At 39.6% G+C, this 23,200-nt stretch overlaps 1 protein-coding gene across 6 annotated transcripts in view; it reads left to right on the top strand.

Annotated features, from left to right (window-relative positions):
• CDK8 (cyclin dependent kinase 8) overlaps positions 1 to 22,950 on the top strand; it is a 161,654-nt gene extending 138,704 nt beyond the window's left edge. For 2 of the 6 annotated variants that reach the window (XM_030562356.1, XM_030562400.1), the window contains 6 exons: positions 2,449 to 2,518; positions 3,994 to 4,066; positions 14,898 to 14,995; positions 16,474 to 16,552; positions 16,649 to 16,807; positions 21,636 to 22,950. In XM_030562356.1, the coding sequence (XP_030418216.1) occupies positions 2,449 to 2,518; positions 3,994 to 4,066; positions 14,898 to 14,995; positions 16,474 to 16,552; positions 16,649 to 16,807; positions 21,636 to 21,836 (680 nt within the window). In that variant the 3' untranslated portion in view covers positions 21,837 to 22,950. Of the gene's footprint in view, positions 1 to 2,448; positions 2,519 to 3,993; positions 4,067 to 14,897; positions 14,996 to 16,473; positions 16,553 to 16,648; positions 16,808 to 19,307; positions 21,291 to 21,635 lie in introns of all 6 variants that reach the window. The other 4 variants (XR_004000347.1, XM_030562375.1, XM_030562366.1 and 1 more) reach the window with 4 other exon arrangements.
• The last annotated feature ends 250 nt before the right edge of the window (positions 22,951 to 23,200 follow it).

The following is a 23,200-nucleotide window of genomic DNA, read 5'->3' on the forward strand; positions in this document are numbered from 1 at the left end:
TTTAAACTTTACAGAGGATGGACAGATGTACCAATAATTGCACCCACTGGTGAATCTTTTGCAAATGTCTAATTATTGCAAAAATAAATGATTTTGCATTTTCATTTTCAGATTTATTGTGACAGAAAATATACTAGTGTGTCTTGATTTGGAAAAACTGCTTTTGTCTAACCAGAAAACTGAGGGTCAGGCCTAAGCCCAGACCCAAAGCAAATTCCAAACAGCGAGCCTCTTGCTACACCTTCCCCTCAAACCTTGGTAGTACCTTGTTTAGATACCCCTGAACATACATTGGGTTAGTGGGATGTCTTCTGGTTTTTATGTGGCTACTGGTGTGTTGTCAAAATGATAGAGGCTTTATTTTAATATTTGATCCCTCTCTCCTCATTGTGTGTATTCCCTCCATCATGCAGAGTCCATTCAACAGGCTTCTACAAATAGTCTTGTTTTTCCACCACTTCGTTAGAATCTCATTGGCTTCCTGCCTCTTATCACAAGAAGTTCACTCTTTTCGCCACCTTCATATTCACCCCCTAGTCATGCTTCTTGTTTTTCTGAACACTTAATTTCCATTTCCTACTTTTGGCTTCATGCCTTCTATCATGCTACTCCCAACTTGTGGAACAATCTTCCTTTCCCCATCTATCTAGTGCCTTCTCTTTCCTCCTTCAAAAAATCTCCTTAAAGCTGATTTCTTTAAGCAATCCATTCTTCTCTCACTGCTAAACTTTTTTTTTTGTCTTTAGAGTCTAAAGCAAGATAAACTCTTTTGTGGCAGAGATTGTCTTTGTAAAGTTCTATGTAAATATATAGTACTGTATTAATGTTTTGTAATAAGTTTGGATTGTATTGTGTGAACAGTTGATCTTGGTGTGAAGGTCCCCACTTCTTACCCAAGAATATAATTGTTTACCATTTTATTACTTTAAGACCTTTTCTTGTATCATTTGCCATTATAAAACCATTAATCTGGTGCAAAAACAGACAGATATGAGAGGGAGGAAAAGGAAATGAAGATAACATGCAAAGCAGGAAACAATTAGATAAATTCTCTCCGTAGTTGGTTCTAGATTTTTGACCTCATCTTCTATCTAAATGGTCCAGCAAAGTCCTCAGTTTTTCAGGTTGATGTCCATTCTCTGTCATTAATGCCATGCAATGATAAACTGTTGTAAAGTTCTGCAGCTAGTAAAGTTCCAGGAATACAAACCTAAATTATACAGATGGCTAGATTTTTCAAATCCACAGCTACAGGAGAATGTCATATAGTCTCTATGCCAGAAACATGGTTCTTTGTCTGCAGGAAAATGGTAAATGCCATCCCAGAGAATAGGAAAAGAATTTAGAAGAAAAAGAAGCTACCAACTTGGAGCTTTGGGATTGACTATATGCTTAAAAATTACTTACCCAGTGAAAAATGCATCAAACTTCAGGGTCACAGTAAAATAGTTTTAATAGTAGTTTGATTTTTTTTTTGCTTTATATATTAAATTGAGAAATAGGTTCCTTATCCATAGTCTGCGCTTGATATACCTTAATCATTGCTGACATATATCCTTCAATTGCATTATGTGTCTGGGATAGAATTGACTAAAACTTTTATATTTGTTGAGGGTGGATGCAGCTACAGTGGCTGCTGCAAATTATGGGTAATGCCATCCCAAGCACCCTAATGGCAAAACAGATAATGCAGAACCACTCCACTAAGCCATTAGGAACTTGGGGCAGTTAGAACAGGAAAGGCTGAGAGAAGGAAATGATACCGCTACTGATTTCCTTTTGGGTTCTCTGTTATGGTGGTTGTGGTTGATCTTGGTGGGTTTTACTTGGTGTGAATCACTTGCTCAAGGCAACTTTTTTTAAGGAGGAGTGGAGTATGCTGCATCTTTGGGCCTCATTATCCATCTTAGTGAGCAATGAAGGTAGTTCCTGTGGGTTGGGACTGACTCAAGCTGGCTTGTCAGTGTGTGTTTGTGATTTTGTGTTAGATCAAATTGTCACCCTGATACAAACGCCTTAAAAAATAAAAGAACCTTCATCAAAATCTTGTATTGCTACTTTCTGAACTACCTTAATGTCAGTATCGTCTTTAAATGAATGAATGAAACCTAATCTGGGAGGATGCTAATTGGAACATGATCAATTCCTGCTGGGATGTTAGTTTCATGTAAAATCTTGTACATAGATTAGCAACTATTATTGCAGTTGTGGGTGATTATTTAAGGTTCTTAAATTGAGGAGTTAATTGGCACATTGTCAGAACCTGTTCCATTATTGTGCACTATGAAGAGATATTGAGGGCATTCAAGGAATGTAGAGACTAGGACAAAGCCAGGTCAGGTATGTGGGAAGAGAAAACTAAGATTAGAAGGAGATTTTGAATGATGTCTTTTCCTCCATAAACAAAAGAAGGCATATGAGAAAGCATAATGCATGTTGATCTTGCAGATAAAGATTGGGAGGACATAAAAAAGATGCCTGAACATTCAACGTTAATGAAAGATTTCAGAAGAAACACGTAAGTTAAAGTTTTGCTGAGCTTTTTTGAGAGATTAGTTGTCTATTTTATCTTAATTTTAATTACCTTATTTAAAAATACTTTGCTCTAGTAGGCACCCTCTTAGTCATATGATGAAGGATTAATATGCAATTATTATGGCTTAGATGATGGAGGAAATAAGGATACTGGAATGATTAAAACTCAGTGTACTGTGGCTGTTCAAGTGTAGAAAATGTTAGACGCCAGATACTGGCTATCCAGAAAGCTCTGTATAGTGAAATGAGAAGTAAAGTGGCAGATGTGAAATTGATGATGTACGTGAATGGAACTGGATGACTCTTGAGGTTGCTAATTGCAGCCTTTCATAGATGTTACAACTTCAGATTTGTGCCAAGTCTACAGTGATGGAAAATTGTTCCTTTGTGATAAATATGTGAAAAGAGTTGGTGGCCTGACTCTACTTCCACACAAACTGTCAGCACAATTGGCAGTCTCAGACTTGGTCTACACTAATGAGGTAAGTTGATCTAAGTTACCCTTGTTAAGTTGCATAAATGATGTAACTGAAGTCAAAGTAGCTTAGATGGACTTACAGCAGTATCTGCATCACACATGCTTTCCCTTCAACATAGCTTCCACCTGTAGGAGAGGTGGAGTAGTGAAGTTGACAGGAGAGTACTCTGCCATCAACTTATCATGTCTTCACTAGACTCACTAACTCAATGCCTGCTGGATTGATCGCAGCAGTGCCGATTTAGCAGTAGTGGAGACAAACCCTCAGTACTTGGGGCAAAGCTAAATGTTGGGGGGGTGAAGGCAATGGGGTCTCTTAGAAGTGGATTTAGTCACCTTGACAGAGTAGTTTGGCTTTGTCTGCAGTAGAGAACAGAACTGTTCCTACTTGAACCTGTTGGATAGAAACAATTTAATACAAATGGCTTAATGTGTCCACACTCACCTGGCAGATTCTTGTTCTGACCTGTTGCAGTTTAGCCTTGCGACTAAACTACCATGTTTTAAACAATAGCAGTTGCATTGCCTCTGGGCACGTATCCCAAAGGCAGTGAATTTTGGGAGATTCTGAAAGGCAACCAGTGTAGTGTTAGGACAGTGTTAAAAGGGCTGACTAAATATTTAAGCTCCATGCACGCTGGCATTAAACCAGTACAGTGTGATAAAATTATATTTAAACTGGCTGAAAAGGAAATCTAATCCAAATGGTACTTGAGACGCATGTAAATCATTAAGAGAACTTTTGTATGTGGTCTTTTTGTATGTTTTACAAGCATGCTAGGAGGACAAAAGTGTTATTTCTCTAATGTCAACAAGGAAGCATCTGGTGCTGGTGCCTGTGCCTTAGCTGTTCAACGGACAAAAATGCAACTTTAGTCTCCAGAGCTGTCAGTTGGTATCTTTCATAAGCACTAGGTTAACTTTCTCTAAGAATGCCCAGTACTGGTACTGATGTGTACAATATTTTTTTCCCCCTCCAGGTATACCAACTGCAGCCTTATCAAATATATGGAAAAACATAAAGTTAAACCAGATAGTAAGGCATTCCACTTGGTAAGCTTCTGGTAGTCATATCAATTGAAAAAGACACATATATGTTAGCAGTGGTAAAATTTGGGTCTGGGCTGGTGCCAAGTGCTTTTTCACTGAATTTATTTGCAGAGCTCCAAACTATTATCTTACAGTTTCTGAACTGGAAACACTGCAGAATACTTCTCATTTATTGCTCCTGACTAATAGAATGATATTACATGAAGAATTTAACTGGATTGGTATTTGAATACAGTACATCACAGGTTTTCTATTTTTAATAATCATGGTAAATTTGTGGTTTTATTTGTTACTGTAGCTCTGTTTTTAATGCACTTGACTGCTTTTACATTTGTGTGTATTTTAAATAATCAAATTAAAATCTATTTTGATAAATACAAAAAATCATGAATTCTAGAGGATGCATATTGATTTGAACATTTCCCTTATTTAACATATCAAATATGTACTCTGGGAAATACTGTATTGAACTTTGAACTTTGAAAGTTTAGTTTATAAAATTTAAAGAGCCTTCTTCCTAGATGCACAACTCTTTTTTTAATGGCTTACTTATAGATACTTCCTAGTAAAAGGTTCTTCTCATAAATTGTGATAGCTGCATACCAAAATGTTTCCTCACTAAAACTCTGATTCAGCAACGTACTTACGCTTTTGTATAACTATAAGGACATAAGTAGTCATACTGCTTATATTACTTGCTGAATTAGGAACTGATTTTTGTGTGTTGTGTTTGCAAATTGATATATTGTAGAACTGTTGATACATTGCTTATTTTTAAAGAGCATTTAGGCAAATTAAAAAACCTAGATATAAAGTACTGCTGACTTCTGTCAGCAGGTTTAAAGAGAAACAAGTCCATCAATTTAACTTGGAGAATTCCAGCATCTTCTTTCCAATGTAAAGATATATTGGAACAAGAGGTTTCATGACCTTGGAGGGAAGAGGAGAAGTTGAGATGGATGAGAGAGGAAGGAAATGAGTCAAGGGGGCCTGAGTGTCTCATAGGTTGCTTGAAACTCCCATTGAAGTTGCGCTTACTGATGGGATAATCAAGCCCAAGCATTTTTACTCTTTTTGTTTGCCAACACACTTTTGGCAATTTCACAGCCCCGCTTTCTTTGCTCTTCGGTGGTTTTTGTTTTGTTTTGTTTTGTTTTTTTACTTTCATGAAAACTTTGGAATTAATTTGCTTCAGCCAAAGATTGAGTGAATCCAGGCACCATTTTAGTTTGTTGATAAACCGCATAAAATTGTGAGAACAGGCGTTAATTGCAACAGATGGATTATAGTAGCCAATCTGAGCAGAGATGTTCATAAGCACAGTACAGTAAGTTTTTTTAATACAGTGACTATGCAAATCAAACATCTAATTAAAGTGCAAAGAACTACGTAATTGAGACCTCTGTCATTATGCATTATTAACTGTGAAGTATTCCTACATTCTGGAAGAGAGTATCATTTTGATATAATACCCGGTAACTGTTCACTGTCAGGTTTCTTATCCTCTTTGAATTGGAAATCCACTTTTGAAGAAATGAATCAAACACACCTCTAGGTGCCTTCTATAGTGCGGACATTTGTACCCAATACATACATAATCTGTAGTGTTATACAAAACACTAGGGAATCTTTGTACATAAGCAAAGCAGCCAGTGCCATTTCCCACTTTGCTCATAATAAAATTAACCCAATTTTTACCATATCAAGAATGAGAACAGAGCATCATAAAATGTGGCTCTTGTATTAATTAGATAGTTTACATAGTGTTGTATTTGCAAAAGTATACATTATTTAAATTAAATACATATTTGGCATTGCATGTAAATATTGTATCTTTTTTGATAAAAATATCTGTAATTTTTGTGAAGATGATACCAGTAAGTGATTCTATAAGTAAGGCTATGTTTTAGTCGCAGATATTTTTAGTAAAAGCCACGGACAGGTCACGGGCAGTAAACCAAAATTCACAGCCCATGATCTGTCCATTACTTTTACTAAAAATACCAGTGAATAAAACTTGGGGGAGGGCAGCCTGAGGGAGGGGGAGAGGACAGGGCTTTGGCATGATACCTCTGCTGGTGGGGGGAGTAGGGTGGGAAGATTGGCAGGGCTGGCAGGCTCTGTACCTGGCTCCGTGCTCCCCCCCCCAAAATTTAAGCAGCAGAGGTTTGGGTGCAGGAGGGAGTAGGGGGTTGGAGCATGCAAACAGGGGTGAGTTGGGCTCTGGCGGCACTTACCTGCGGGGCTCCCCGGAAGCAGCAAACATCCCCCTCCCCTGGTAGGCGGAGGTGTGGCCAGGCAGCTCTGTAGGCTGCCTCCACCTGCAGGCACCACCACCTGTCAGCTCCCATTGGCTGTGGTTCCGGGGAGGACTCCAGGTGAGTGCCATCCAGAGCCTGCCACACCCTGTCACGTGCCCTAGCCCCCTACCTGCTCCCACACCCGAACTATGCTGCTGCTGGTGGGGGGCAGGCAGGTAGGGAGCCTTGCGACCCCAACAATCTCCACCCACCCTACCCCCAGCGCCAGCTGTCGGGCCACACCTCCACGTAGGATCTGAGGGACGGGGGTGTTGCCACTTCCATGGAGTCTCCCAGGTAAGTGTCGCCCAGAACCTCTCTTACCTCATCCAGTGCCCCTGCCACCTCCTGCACCCAAACTTTGCTGCGAGGGGAAGGCGGCAGCCACAGGAACCTGAGACTGTCCCAGCAGTGGCCAGTGCGCTTGGCACAGGGGCTGCCTGAGCTGCCCCTGAGCCAGGCGCACTGGCTGCTGTGGAGGTCACAGAGAGTCATGGAATCTGTGACTAACTTGCAGCCTTATTTACATTGGTGGATGTGCAGGTGAATGAACCAGTGATGGTGTGGCTAATCTGGTTAGGTCCTGTGATGGTGTCGCTGGTGTAGATATGTGGGCAGAGTTGGCATCGAGGTTTGTTGCACGGATTGGTCCTGAGCTAGAGTTACTATGGTGCAGTGTGCAGTTACTGGTGAGAATATGTTTCAGGTTGGCAGGTTGTCTGTGGACGAGGACTGGCCTGCCACCCAAAGCCTGTGAAAGTGTGGGATCATTGTCCAGGATGGGTTGTAGATCCCTGATGATGCGTTGGAGGGGTTTTAGCTGGACTGCTGCCCCCATTCACGCATCCCTGTAGCCCTCCACCTACCTGAAACCAGCACAGGCAACCAACTATCCTCACACCTACTCAAACTAGCACAGTTACTCAACCTTTGTTGTAGAGGGCCTATAGTAGAGGGAAGTAATTTGACAAAACAGTTTACCATTTCAAAGGGAACCTCTGCATGGGAGGAGAAGAGGGGAATGACATTCCAAAATTGTGGAAAAGAAACATTTTATCATTGTTGGCCTGGAGACTAGGATTGGCGCAATAAGTACTTGTGCTTTTTCTGAGTTTCCTTAGCACCTGTAATGCCATGGTGCTCACAAAGAGGGGAGATATCACCCACAGAGAAGGTGACAAATCTTTGAATGGGCGGTAGAGAGAAGAAGCAAGAGAGGATCTTTTCCAGGAACTATTAAGTTCATCCCAAAAGAGGACCATGAAGGCAGAGTTGTGAGGGATGGTTTTCTTGGCGCGTTCTCTAAGGATTGAAAGAGATCACATAGCCCTGGAAAGGGACGTGATGCAGACCATGTACAGGCAAACACCTGCATTGGAGCACCTTTTGTTACAAAGGTCAAGAATTGCACCCTAACCATCCAAAATCCTCTAAAATGAGTTCAGTCAACCTAATTATAGGCCCTTCCCACAACAATCAGCTCCAGGAGATGGAGGAAGAGAACCCTTTTGAGATCATCACCTACAGCACCTCCTTGACCATGCCTCCATTCCAGTGGTCGTAAGTTTGCAGCACATTCTTATTTAAATTGTTTTTGTTTTTATTCAAGAATGCAGTTTACTTGTGTTAACGCAGTGAATTCATTTTGGCTGAAAAATTTCATGGAGGTACATCTCCATCCATAAATGGCATAGTATCCCCCATACTGCCAATTCCTAATAAAAACAAGCACACATTTCCTTGGTTCCAGTACATTCATTACCATCAATTATCAAATTTATTTTAAATCATGATTTAAATCACTAGTCAGGAAGACTCGATTTAATCCTGGATTTCTAGATAAAATCATTCTTGTTCGTTATAAACCTTAATACATATTCTTCACAACTCAGAGATAGTTGTAAGTTTCATTTTAGAAGGTACACCTATACAATTTTTAAGTGATTTATTTTAAAACTTTTCAGATTAGATTACAGCTATATCAGAAGATGAATAATTGTTTGGTTATTTCATTTACAAAAGCTAATTGATGCAGATAATTTATAAGTCATTGGGAGGGTGAACTATCTCCAATTCAACAGGTTAATCGTTACTATTTGGAGGATTTGCTGTATTACGAGAAGAACATCACCAGACAGACATCTGAATTGTTTTTATTTAACTAAACAGAACCGTATGTATTCTGGATTTTTTTCTTCAACAGCAACCATAAAATATTTAACAAAACAAGCATATGAATTTTTTAATTTAGTTAAACATTCAAGTTTTTTAAAATCAGATTTGTTCTTGCTATAATTGTTTTGAACTAAAACAGTCAATTTTTGTTTTTTAAAATATTTCAATTACGTCAGCCAGGTCAGCATGAGAAACTTAAAATATTGGCTTCTGCAACTAACTCAGTAGTCTTCACCTTCATTTCCTGTTTGTTCATAATCTGGAAAAGAAAAACAAGCTTTTCTGCTTTTTCAGGTCCCAAACAATTTCTCAAATTTGGAATGAATTAGTCCAAAGGAAGAAAATATTCTTTCTACAGCGGCAGAATAAGCTACTGCTGTTAAATGTGAAATTATCACTTCAGCAGTCTCTGAATCTGGTTCACTGGTATGACTTTCTTTAAAACATCAGCAGCAAACATATATTTCTTGAATGGTTCACCCTTAGCTCTGAAGTTTTTATAGTTGGCATTATGGAGGGATGTTTGCTGGATGTCCATAGCCAACTCCTCTTCTTCAGCAGTTAAGGTTTGACCCGGGTACCAAGTATTGAGAATATTTGCAAGAAAATAAGCTGAAGATAGTGCTTGTCCCATTCATTTTTTTTAATGCTTGTAATTTAACTCTGTCATTGCATATTTCTCTTTTTTTAAGATCTCACTCAGTTCCTTCCAAATTTCAACAGCGTCAGCAATAAAACAGCTATTTCCCTGCATTTTGTTCAAGGCTACAGAAATAGTCTTCAGGGTACTGTGCATGTGTTTAGCATTTCTCTTAAGACCAATGTTGAGAACTTTGACTGTGACGATGCCATCTATTTTTTCACAGTTTTGTTCACAAACTGTCATCAGATTAGGCCAGTTCTTGATATAGTGCTCAAAACAGTCCATTACTGAGTTCCATTGCGTGTCTTGTGGGAGAGTTAGCTTGATTCCTCCCACATTTTTCAGAGCAGCTGCTGCAAAGTGGTTGTTACGGAAGTATTTTGCAATTTTAACAACATTAGCCTTTCTTTCTGGAACACTGAAGTCTTTGACTAGGAAGTGCACCAAATGAGCACTGCAAGCGTATGTTATTAGCTTGAGACTCTCTTCTAAATAATTTCTTCTCATCTTGGATATATTGGCAGCATTGTCTGTGACCAACTGTGTACTAGATATTTGATTTTTTTTTTCACAGTTTGTTATAGCTTTTACTGCTACTTCTTGTAAGTATTCTGCTGCGTGCGCATTTCCTGATGTATCAACTTTCTGTAAGGAAGACATTCCCTTCTTCTGTTGTCACACAACCATATACAACAGGATCATTGTGGATGTTGCTCCACCCATCAAGACTCAGGTTAACAATTCTACCCTCTAGACCTTGTACACACTGCTCAATTTCTCTTTCATACACTTTATCCAGCAATTTGCATGGGGCATCTGCTCTGTTGGGTGAACTGTATCCTGGTCTTAATGACTGAACCATGTTAATGGAGTGTGGGTTCTCAGTCATACAGAAAGGAGAGTTTGTTGCATAAACAAACCGGGCAATTTTTTCATCAAGTACCTCTTTTTGTAATCTGCTGGTTCTTATCACAAACTTATCTATAGCTGTTTCTGGATGATGGGTTTTTTTTTTATTTTTGCTACAGGTGATATACTGTGACTATGTGACATACATGATGTGACTGAAACACTATTATTGGCAGATAATTATGAAATTATTGAAAAATGATGGTGATCTTGAAGGTGGATAGTCTTCAGAATCCTTCATGTTGAGGATACATTCTCCTAAACAAAATAAGTCAATGCAGTTTGTTTATGATTAGCATACTGCTCATTTAGTATTACTCATTGCATTCACTGACACTCAGCACTACTTTAAAGGTGAAATTGTAAAAGGAAGATCTGCCTATTTCAGCTATTTATTTTTTATCACAACTGTATCTAAAATGATAGTATGGTAGAGTAACTATATTTTTTGCTCAAACATGAGAATTCAAGAATAGTCCAAAAGGAAGACACACAGTCCTTAAGAAAGAAGTATGAAATAAAAAAGTTTACCAACCTGAAGATCCTACATATTCAGACATGTTCCTTTCATCATCTTCAACGCAGCTTCCTCCTGAGTAGGAACGCTTTTTTCATGATGTTGTTTCATTTGGGCAACCAGGCCTTGCATGTTTTTGTTTCACTGTTTGCATTTTGCATGCATGCCTGTCTTATCCAGAGGTAGAGGAACTTCATTAAAATATTCCCAAACTGGGTTTCTTTTACTGCCTGCTGCCATTAGAGGTTTTCCCTTCTAGTGAGAGAATGGTATGGTAGATCTCAAATCAATGAAGGCTACAATCAGAAAGACCTCAAGACTTCTGGAATATGCTGCTCCAATAGTTTCACTTTTGTTTTTACTGCCTGTCCCTCCCTTCTCACATTTATCTCCAGAGTTCTTCCCCTTGTCTAGATCTATGCTGCCCCCAACAATCTTCTATCCATTGAACTTTTTGAAAGTTTGCACTTTTAGAGAGAGGTAAGGGATTGACTCTATGTACACACATTTGCAGACGGACAATAGGGTTGAGTTCTGTTATTTCTAACCTCTATACAGAAACTCCTCACATAACATTGTAGTTATGTTCCTGAAAAATGCAACTTTAAGTGAAATGATGTTAAACAAATCCAATTTTCCCGTAAGATTTAATGTAAATGCTGGGGGTTAGATTCCAAGGAAATTTTTGGGGGGCAGACAAAAGGCATTGTATACTGTACTGTACTGTGGTGAGGAGGTGCCCCTGGCTTACCCCTGGGGCTCAGGGCTAGGGGTGCAGGATCTAGGAAGGATTTAGGATGTGGGAGGGTGCTCAGGATTTAGGTGCAGAAGGAGGCGGCTCAGGGCTGGGCAGGCAGGAGGTGCAGAGCACTTACCTGGGGCAGCTCCTGTTTGGTGCAGGGGGTGTGCAGGTGGCTCTGTGCAGCGCAGCACCACCCCCATGGCTGCGATTCTGGGAGCCGCTCCCACCCACCGGCAGGCAGGGCCACCCAGAATGCAGGGGCTTTAGGAGCTGCAGGACCCAGGGCTAAGGGGGCCCTGAGGCCCTGGGCTGCAACTCTAAAGCCCTTTTCAGAATGCGGCCCTGCAAGCACGGGCCAGAGGACTCAGAGGAGCAGGGGCAGCCGCACAGCCAGCAACTGGAGAGAAGTAGCACTTTCCCCTTCAAAGCGCTGCTTCTCTCTGGCCAGCTTTGAAGGGGAAAGCACCGCTTCTTTCTGGCTGCTGGCTGCGCGACTGCCCCTTCTCCTCCACAGGCCGGAGGAGTTAGAAGGAGCAGGGGCAGCCACGCAGCCAGCGGCTGGAGAAAAGCAGCGCTTTCCTTTCAAAGTGCTGCTTCTCTCTGTCCGGCTTTGAAAGGGAAAGCGCTGCTTCTCTCCAGCCGCTGTCTGCGCAGCTTTCCCTGCTCCTCCTGAGTCCTTCAGCCTGTGCTTGCAGGGCTACATTCCAAAAGGGGCTTTAGAGCTGCAGGTGAGGGCCCCGGGGCTTCTAAAGCCCCTATGCTTCGGGTGGTTCCTGCCTGGTGGGGGGAGGACAGCTTCCCTGCTTGCTTGCTGTCTCCCTCCCAGAAAGTCCTAAGCGCTGTCAAACAGTGCTGAGAGGGAGGGAGAAAGGGAGGGAGAGGAGGCGAAGAAGAGGAACTTGTGCAATGCTCCCTTGTAAAGTCAGTCGAGCGACTTATAAGGGATCATTTTACAACTTTAAATGAGTATATTCCCTAATGGAGCAGCGATGTAACTTCGAAACAACGTTAAGCGGGAGAATGTTAAGTGAGGTGTTACTGTATATTATTTATTTAAAACATTTTTGCTGTTAACAAGCATGTTATCTCGGGAGACACAAATCCACAGTTAGAGAACTGCAAAACTAAGCATCTCTGGTGGTATCTTCTAGACTGAGCACTGAGTCCCATTGGGTAGATAGAAAGATTAACCTAAATAATCTATACAGAAGCCTCTGGCACCCCATAAGATTAGGCCCCTAATCCATGAACTATTGGAACTAATTTACAAAACTTTTCTTAAACATTTCATGAATATATTATCTCATACTATAGAATTTGAATTTATAATCCCTATTCCATGATGATGTATCTTTGAGCTTTAATGTATCTTAATTAAAACTATCTTTAGTTAGGTTTTTCCTCAAAAAACATTTAATCAAAAAAATCCATTTTTTATTTAAATTTGATTTAAAAAAAAAATCATGAATTTGTATTCACCCTGATCAGCAGTGTGTCCTCTATGCTGCCTGACAGCAATTCGAAAATGGCGCTGAAAAAATTAATGGATGCTAGCAGAGAAATATAGGGAGTTTGTTAATTTGACCCACCCTCACATCCCCCAAATTTCCTGCATTTTCCAGTAGTCATCCACCTACTGAAAAATCATCCTGCTGAAGAGGCATCCACAAGAAGAAGAATCACAAAGCATGGATCTTTGTGGTGGAATAGTGCACCATGGGATATCTACCCAGAATACTGAGCAAATAGTGCAGAGCTGTGCGGATATATTGAATAACACCTTAGGCTGGCATGACAAAGTGGTGTGGATGCATTTCAGTTTGATGTAGTTAAATTGTTGCACTCACAGCGAACAAACTAATGCGATGTAACATCCCTGTGTGAACTTCCAAGTTGTATTGTGCTGAGGATGCCATAGTGATGAATGCAGTATTAATGTCCAGACAGCTTCTGCAACATTACTGTGTTCCTCTCATAAAATCATGCTGATTGATTTTAAGAGCAGTACCACACTTGGATATTTTAAGGATTAGATCAATTATTCCAACCTAGACTGAATTTATACCTAAAGAGTTTCTGTATCTCTTCCTATACATTTGAGATTATGGAAGAGTCATCTTTAAGACCAGTTTCTGCCTGCTGGCTAATCATTCCCTCAGAGCACATAACTTTATTTCACTGTGATTAGGACTGTCTTGTTTTTCCCCTCCCCTCAATATATACTGTTTAGGATTTTATACTGCTACCCATTATGTAAGTATCTGAATGCCTTCTACGTAAAATAGATAGACAATAGCAAAATCTATAGAGGACTTCTTAGAATCACTTGCTGTACTATATTTTCTGGTTATAGAAAGGTCTGCTTGCATTAGTGTTGTTTTGATTGGGGGGAAAGAGAAGGAGAGAAGTGGGTTACTTTTTAAAGTTATTCTGGTTATGGTGGAAAAACTATGTGAAAGGGGAAGGTTTTGTGGCATGTCCTGAAAGTAGTCAGGTTAAATTTCTCTGATTTCCTCTGCAAATATTCTTATACTTTGCTTTGTCCTTGGTGCTCTCATGCTTTGTGATCTGCATTGTCCCAGAGGAGCATCACTTTCTTGGCAGCACTGGATGAAATATGAAATATGTCCTGTAATGCAGCTGATACCTGATCTGTTAGTTAGTATGAAGATTAAGACAATAACCTTCAACTGGCTATGGAAATGGACTCTCACCTAGCGGAGGGACTAGAGCACAAGCTTGGTGTGCTCATGGAGGAGGCAGACAGCTGCATTTTGTACCTGCTGGAGCCTTCCCATTGATTTTACTAATGATTTGAGATCAATAAATAAAGTAAGATCTAAGATTTTGCTCATCTCCCTCCTCTGAATGCCATTCAGACATTTAAAATACAGTGAGCCTACTATCCTCATAATTAGTACGTCCACATTGGATGCCATTATTTGTGAGGTACTTGGGCAGGTGGAGTTTCTGGTCGCATCTAGACATGTATTACATTATGATTGCCACTTTCTGTGGTGGGTATTCAGTGTCAGTGGTGCTATATAAATAGTACTGATAATGGAGCTGTAGTAAATGTGGAGTCTTGGTCAGAATATTGGTTGTCTATAAATCAAATGAAAATTCCTCAAAGATAGTTTCTTCCAAGTAAATGTGCATGTCAGTGTGACATAAAAACTCAGTTAATGTGTGTGAATTCATTTTAAAATACAGCTGCTTCACAGAGAAAGGACAGACCAGCAAAACTACAGTATATTGATTATGAGGGCGGGAGGGAGTTTTGAGGATTTTGTGGATAGAGCACTTACGACAAAACTAATTATTTTAGTGAGTTTTAAGTTTTATAGGTAGAAACAAGTGGTTATTCAATAACAAATTCAATTAATATTTAAAACATGAGGGTAAAATATGGTTTATATTTGCCATAAGTGATTGGGGTCTAGAAATTACATCATATGGGTGGCAGTTTTTCATTTCAGAATACAGTGGGACAAAGGTTTTCGTTAATAGTTTTCATAAATCTGAACTTTTTTTAAAACTCTGCTTAGCTTCAGAAATTGCTTACTATGGACCCAATAAAGAGAATTACCTCAGAACAGGCTATGCAGGATCCTTATTTCTTAGAAGATCCACTTCCCACATCTGAGTAAGTAGTCAGTTTATTAATCTGTTAGCATATTCAGATATTTTTTAATGTATGCTCTTTGTTTACTGCTTACTATAAATACATACCTGTGTGTTTGAATAATGAATTAAATAACTTACTGTTTTGACAAGCAAAGAAAAAGCTATACTAACTAAAATGCCATTTGAGGTTTTTAAAATTAAGTAGCATTCCTATTAATCTCTTGCTTTATGAAACTTTGATCCTGTTAGTCACAGCACTAATCTTGTTATTCACTGACAGGTTGATTATGCATGCTACAGATCTTTGCGGACAACTGCTAAGTGCCTGCAGGTCCAGTTTTCTGTTCTAGAATGCCGATGACATTTACTAATTAGTTTACATTTTTCCATCTTACCCTTTGTTGTAAATTCAGTAGATGGGGATGGGGGAATGGAGGGAGGGAAATAGTGTAGTCTCTCTGTACTTTCATACTTCACAGCTTAAATCCATTTTCCATAGACACACTTTCTTTTCAACTGCACAGGGAGATTTTAAACATAAGAGCTTAGAGACAAAAAGTGTGAACAGTCTATGATAAAGCATCCTAAGATGGCCAGCCAGTGCTTGAGTGGCCTTGTTTTAGAAAGGCTAGTAGCACATGCTGCGTATCATTCCTTTTTTCATTATTAAGGGAAGAATTTATAAAATGTGTTGCGTATATTTAAAACAGTTAATTAAAATGAAATTAATTCAGCTCATCTTAGTGAAATATTTATAACGGCTCCTGACCTGTCTTTATATTCTAGTGCTGTCATGCAAGTGGTTTGGTTTTGCAGAAACTGCTCTTAGGTCAATATTCTTTTCCCTCAACCGTATATTGGTAACATTTTAATACAAAATTAATAGCATGTTCACAGGTACAGAGGCTAGTTATAAATAAAGGTATATCCATATGAATACAAGTGGAGAAATCTTAGCTTGGGTTAGCAGTAACACATTCATTCATGTATGTCCATGAGTCTAAGGTGAGAGACCACATACCTCCAAAAGCTTCCAGGTCTTGTCACAGTTAATGTTTTTTTATTTGGTAATGAAGTTTTTAACCATCTGGACCACAATTATTGATGACTTTTATTTAGTTCAACATTTTACGAATTTCTGTATAACTGGACGAAGGGACCTACATTGTGCACTTATAGAGGAATTGACTCTGGTATCTAATAGGACTCTTCCATCTCTCCAACTCCAGTCTTGTCACCATATTACCGAGAAACACTAACAAATTGTTGGGAGTTGGGAGGAGGAGAATAGAAATGACCAAAAGGTTAAAACAAATATATGTGAATGCCTAGGCTCAGTAAATGACGTTATTAAGAAGGGGTAAACAACTTGACAGATATATTAGGCTGTGGTTAAGGAAATTTGAAACTAGACTAGACAAAATACAAGGTCTTCATCTACGACTAACCTCTCTGATTCTAGGCAGATATACCAAGGCTGCTAATTTGTTTTTGCAGTGTTTTCGCAGGTTGTCAGATCCCCTACCCAAAACGAGAATTTTTAACAGAAGAAGAACCCGATGATAAAGGAGACAAAGTAAGTATTAAAATACAGCTTTACCTCAGTATTTCACATTTGCTGCTCTTGTACTGCTTCTGAGTTGAAATTTTTCTTTGTGTTTAACCAATTGAGAAGAATCAGCAGCAGCAGCAGGGCAATAACCATACTAATGGAACGGGTCATCCAGGAAACCAAGACAACAGTCATACACAGGGACCCCCATTGAAAAAAGTGAGAGTTGTTCCTCCTACCACTACCTCAGGTGGACTAATTATGACCTCAGACTATCAGGTATCTCAACTTCAGTTTTCCATGTATTATATATTTGGCTCTTGTGTATTGTAACTTAGAAGAAACTACTTACAGTGCAACTCTACTCTAAAAATGATTTTGTATAATGGTATGGTGGGGTTCTGTATTTACTGTATCTCAACTGCTTTCAGATCAAGTGCGCTCAGTTAAAAAAATATTTTTTTTTCTGACTATCCAATCCTGCAACTTCAACTTCTGAGGCGAGTCAAGTTAGGAGTGGCAAGGAAACAATAACTTGTTGTTGTTGTTATTATTACCTTAGTACCTAGAAGCCCTAGTCACGGAGCAGGACCCCATTGTGGTAGGCACGGTGCAAACACAGAGCAAAAGGATGGTTCAGAGAGCCTATAATTAAATTATAAAACAAGAGACGACAGATGGATACAGACGGATCAGGGAATATAAGAAAATGAGACAATATTGATCAGCATGATATAGGGAGTGGTCTCAAGACAAGAGCATCTGAACTCTTGTCTTGTTAGAAAAGAAGAGATTCATGGAGGGTTTGAAGAAGGTTAATATGGGGCAGAATGGGAGGAAGTATGAAGGTGCTTGTTTGAAAATTTAACAAGCAGGCTAGGGAGGCAGGAGCTGACATCTCAATAGTGAACAACAGATGATAGCTAGGGCGGGGTGGGCAATGAAGAGCCTTGAAAGTAAGGAAAAGCAGTTTGTTTTGTGATAGAGAAGAGGGAGCCAGTGGAGGGATGCAAAAGTGGGGTGGGATGAAGTGGTCAAAGTGACAGGCTAGAAAAATGTTTTGAAGCAGCATTCTGGATACGACTTAGGCAAAGTTCCATTTGCTGGAGAAAAGGACATTGCAGTATTTGAGATGCGAGATGAGAGCCTGGAAGTGAGTTTTAGCTGTGTGGCTGGATTGAAAAAGGCAATACCTTAGAGAAGCGATGCAGAAAAATTGGCTAGATTTAGACATAGGTTAGGCCCGAGAGAGCGGTCATAGTCAAAGCTGATGACCTGATTATGGGCCTGAGTCATAGGCAGGATGAATAGTGGTATTGTCCACAGTGATTGACAAGAGAGGTAACATGCAGGGCTTGCAGAGGAAGATTAAGAGCTCTGTTTTAGCCATGTTGAACTGAACTGAAGTTCAGCAACAGACAGAGATTTTAATTTGGACAAAAGTAGACCTTTCTGAAGTAGAGAGGTAATCTGTGAGTCATCAGCATAGAGATAGTGGTTGGATTTGTGTTTGTGGATGAGATTACCCAGAAATAAGACATGGAGGGCAAAGAAAAAGGGACCAAGGTGAGAGCCTTTGGAGTAGTGGAACAGCAACAGAAAGTTGGAGGGAAGATGTAGAAGGTTTTCCAAAGGACATGCTGAAGGAGCAAGTTGAGAAGTAGGAGAAGACAAAGTAATGGATGCCAAGTTGAGGACAAGATTTCAAGAAGAGCATGCTCAACAGTGTCACAGGTGGTTGACCAGGATGGAGCACTGATTTTGAGTTTTGCCTAGAGAATAGATCATTAGAGACTTTGAGAGGCTAGTTTCAGTGGACCACAAGAGGCAGAAGCTGGATTGGAAGGGGTCTAAAATGGAATAGGTGTAGAGGAACTCCAGAGAGTGATTGTAGACAGGAAAAGGGAGATGAGTGGTTAGCTGGAGAGGCCCGTGAAGTCAATGGTGGGTTTTTCAAAATGAGGGACTAAAGCATGTTTATATTGTGAAAGATATAACAATGCTTGAGAAAAGTGAGAAGTTAGATCCTCTGTCTCTGTAAGTTAGCTGCTGTCAGTTTGCTTGCCATACCCCCTGTGAACCACTTCATAAAACAAGAATGAAAGTCCAATAACTTTGAAATAATTGACTTTTGAAACTAGTTCTTGGGATCATTGACTAGATGCATTCAGATAGCCCAGTGGTATGGCCCTGATCCTCATAAAGCCTACAATTTTTCCCTTGGCTCTGCACACACAAAGGTATAAGAACCGAAAAACATAAAGGCAGGTCATTTTGCAGGAGCTGAATGCCATGAGCTCATAGCCAAATGACCCCAAATTTTCTTTACTAACCCTACCCCAGGACTTCAGCTAGTGTATCAATTTTCAGATCTGTTTCACTATGCATGTGGGTTTTAGAGCACTTCGAATAATCAGTTCTAAACAGAAAGCTCTGTTCAACCTTAACCATTGTGCGGCAAGGGCTGCCTTAGAATGTAACTATAATAGTCTCTCCCTCAGTGGAGTGTGCATTCACAGAATATTTTCCAGCACAAGGGTTGATCCCTCTTAAACCTGCAGGCAGCTAAGTCAGTTGCTGTCCAAAGATTATTCTGGCATCATTTCTGCTGATTCCTTTCTGCCTGAGTCTCTGAAGAAGGCAGATGCAGCAGAATCTCTTGTCTCTCTTCTATGCTGACTGACATAGCTAAGGAAAAGAGGGGTGTAGGGCTTGTGTGTTGGGGCAGGGGATCTCCACTTGCTTGCACTATTCACATGTTATTCACCCCACTTCACAGTGGCAGCTGACCTGAGAGCATGGGAATCAGAGCAAACCCAAGCTACCTCTCCTGTGAGCATGGATTGAAGTCTACAAGCTGGGAAGTCAGGCGGCTCCGAATCACCCTCCGTGTATGCAGGGATTGCTTAGGGAGTCCACCTGTCACCCTCATTTAGATTGAGGAAAGCTGTGCTCCTTTCTCAGCTTTCTCACTCCACTGACATCCCTCCCAGGCTTATTGCATGAGGGGGGCAGTATTTTTCAACAAGGGCCATATAGGAGGATTTTTGCATGGAGGAGTGGTAACTGCCCCTTCACTGTCTCAGCAGCTCTTGCAAATGCTTTGGCTCCTCCTGACTGCTCACCTTTATGCTATGCCTTGGAAAGGTTTAATGTTTGACTTTGAGAAATTCAGTCTATTTTGCCCAGACATTTAAGAAGGCAAGGATGATATTACACTCATGAGTTTACATACAGTAAATAAGGCAAATGGAAGGAACCCACATGAGCTTGACAGCACTGAGGCCAAATCAATTAAATGCCACTTGTTGATGGACACACATCTCTCTGAATATCCCCCTGAGATTCTTCAACCCAAGGAGGAAGGAGAAAATTTAAAAATACACCATTGTTTTGACCAAACACCAGTCCCTTGGTTCTCTCATACTGTGACATCTGAGCCCTCTGAGGGAAATAACCATCCCTTAAGGAGGTTTACCAAGACATCCCCTCAACAGCTAAATCCTTTGTTTAATCTCCCTAAAGCAAACTGGCCTATAAATTCTCCCCCATGCAACCTTTTCTGTCATGCATAAAAGCAATTAGGTAAGGATTTTTACAGGTATATAGACTTCCATGTCCCTTGGTTTCAGACATGCCAACTTGCACATTTAATGTGACAACATTGAAATGAATTGGAGCAGTCCTGTCCCCAGAGGATGTAACAAGCTTTTGTCTTATGAGGAGAGGGTTAGTGGTGTTTGGAGGTAGAGCGGGCTGGGTTGTTTTGGGATTTTAACTTCTGTTTTCAAAAGTCACTTGTTGCTCTACATGATGTGAATACACTGAGTGATCTTGTAATTGGCCACATAAAATAAATAAGAAACATTTTTCAGTAGTCAGGTTGTGGAAGCCTGTCTATTAACTATATTACAAATAAAGCATTAATGGCTCATTTTAAACTTCAAAGTTTTTTTCAGTTTCCTGCATACTTGAGACACATTTTGCCAAAAAGTACACCGAGAGATTTTTGCACTTTTAAACATAACCTTTATTTATTATACAGAACTGGATCACATGATGGCTGTTCTGTTATTCTGACACTTCTCATTAAGTGAGTAGTGAGTCTCTCAAGAGTGAAGTTAAATGTCATAACAGCTCAGCCATCGTGTGAGCTGTGATGTACAGCAATGCTAATTTATTCCTGCTGGCTGGAAGTACTGTTCTAATTATTTCTTTTCCCCTCCACACCACACACCTAGAGAGTGATTCAGTCCCTTAAATGCATGTGTGGAGAGTATCCACCTACCTTGCTTTGTAAAGGGCATTCCTTTATTTTTATTTCCCCAGTATGTAGCCATCTCAACACATTTATTGAATTTAACTTAACTTCTGATCCAAATGAAGACTCATGAAAAGGAAGAGTTTAAGTGTTTAAAGAAATAAATCCCACATCAATTACAGCTGTTTAAACTGTAACAATTAAACAATACATCCTTTTTTTGTGGTATCCCACATTTGGTCCTAAGCAGGTTATAAGAGTACAAGATTTTGGTTTCTTTGTGAGCTGTTTGGGGCAGGGACTATCTCTTCTTGGCTGTCTAGAAAACACCTACCTTATAGCGAATGCTCCAGTAAATCAAAATTAATCTCGTATGCAAAGGTCTCCCAGAGAAACTTCCTTGCATTATCATCGATATTAAATACACAACAAACCTCCCAAATATGTGCTCTTGGAGGGGGAAGAAAACCGCAATGGAGAGCATCTAGGATATTTTTGGCTGTAAGTTTTGTTTTTTTGTTTGTTTTTATTTTAAACACACTGATGTACCACAGTGGTGAGCATAAGATGTCTGGATAGTTGAAGCGGCATTGGTGACATGACAGATAAGAATTCAGAAGGAACAGTTCAGAATGGGTAACAAACAGCATTACTTGTTACTAGCTCTCAGTCAAATATTCCTGGTGCTCATATCCTTAGTTACTGTAATCAAAATAAGTAAAATGCTGTAAATACAAGTGATTGATATACTGTGCTGTAGTAGATATTAATTATTGCCCCACACAGCACAGAGACCTCAAAAAATTATTGGGTATTATATTTGTATTATAAATGCATCCACTGTAGGGATCAATTCTCTTCTCCTTCATGGTTTCCAGCGTTCCAATCCCCATGCTGCCTATCCCAACCCTGGACCAAGCACATCGCAGCCACAGAGCAGCATGGGATATTCAACTACCTCCCAGCAGCCTCCACAGTACTCACATCAGACACACCGGTACTGAGCTGCACCTGAATAATGTCAATGCACTGTTGCTAATGCTGTAGGACTGGTCATGCAGCTGTCTGCCTGGAACCTGGCTTGGGCCACAAGAATGTACTGTACAAACACACTTTCAAAATGTCTGATAGCCAAGTTCCACCACTTTTCACAGAATGGAGTAGTGGCTCCCAAATTGTACCTGTTTTTGGGTTAGACTTGAAAAGAAAGTGCTAGCACAGTTTGTGTTGTGGATATGCTACTTCCATAGTTTACTTGACATGGTTCAGACTGACCAATGCATTTTTTTCAGTGACAGTCTGTAGCAGTTGAAGCTGTGAAATGTGCTAGGGGCAAGCATATTTTTAATTGTATGTGGTGAATTCTCTTGATGTAACAACATTATCTGACCAATAGTACACAAAATCTGGTACTTTAACTGGTACTTGAAGCATACAGTATATGTTAACATGGCAAAAAAGCAAAATAACCATGACTCTAATTGAGATAATTTTGATATACATTTATTTTTAGTGACTTTTGTGAGTTGGTTCATTTTCCACATTGATCAATGTTTTATGACCAACAAAATTGCTACAATAAGATTTTTTAAGAAAATGAAAACATTTGCATTTTTCCAGCAGATTACAAGCCTCCCAAAGATTAATTTCCAACATATAGATTTGTTTTTGTTTTTAAATCTATGACTTGACTGGTATTAAAGCTGCTATTTGATAGTAAAATAAGTATGTTGTCATTGATATAAACGTTTGGTTCAGCAAACAAACTGAAATGATTGTCATAGACAGTGTTTTATTTTTCCTATTAGTGTTGCTGATTTGTGAGCATGCTTTGGGATTAAAAAAGCATGAATGATATTTCCTAAAAAGGCGCGGCATCCATTCAGATATTTCGTCATGATTTTTGAGAGATGGATTGGTGTAGTGGATTTTAAATTTTGTTCAGTTAATTATTTTTAAAATATTTTCGCACGTTATTAGGGATGCCCTTATTACAGCAAAGGATGAGGTGTTAGGAGAGCCTTAGAATTTGAGGAAAAACTATAATATACAATGTACTGTATCAAACTATTTTACATGAATGACGCAAGTATTCTGAATAAAAAACTGAACATTGTTAAAAACAAGGTGTTATGTAATAAATTTATTTTTCATAAATCTGCATATGAACTTTGCTTGTATTCCTTTTTATCAACAGACACGAAATACTTTAGTGCACTAACATCCATGTAGGCACTGTCTGAATAATCAGTTCAGTTTCTTAATTCACAAGTAATTTCTATTGCAAGTAGGGAGGTTTCTCTTAACGGCTGCATGTCATCTATTTAAGTATTACAAGAACTACTATAACCCTCTTGCTGATTACCCTTTTATAACAGTGCAGATAGTCAGCTGTGCTGTACTGAGTTACA

The sequence above is a fragment of the Gopherus evgoodei genome, chromosome 1 (genome assembly GCF_007399415.2).
Source record: "Gopherus evgoodei ecotype Sinaloan lineage chromosome 1, rGopEvg1_v1.p, whole genome shotgun sequence".
NCBI lineage: Eukaryota > Metazoa > Chordata > Testudines > Testudinidae > Gopherus > Gopherus evgoodei.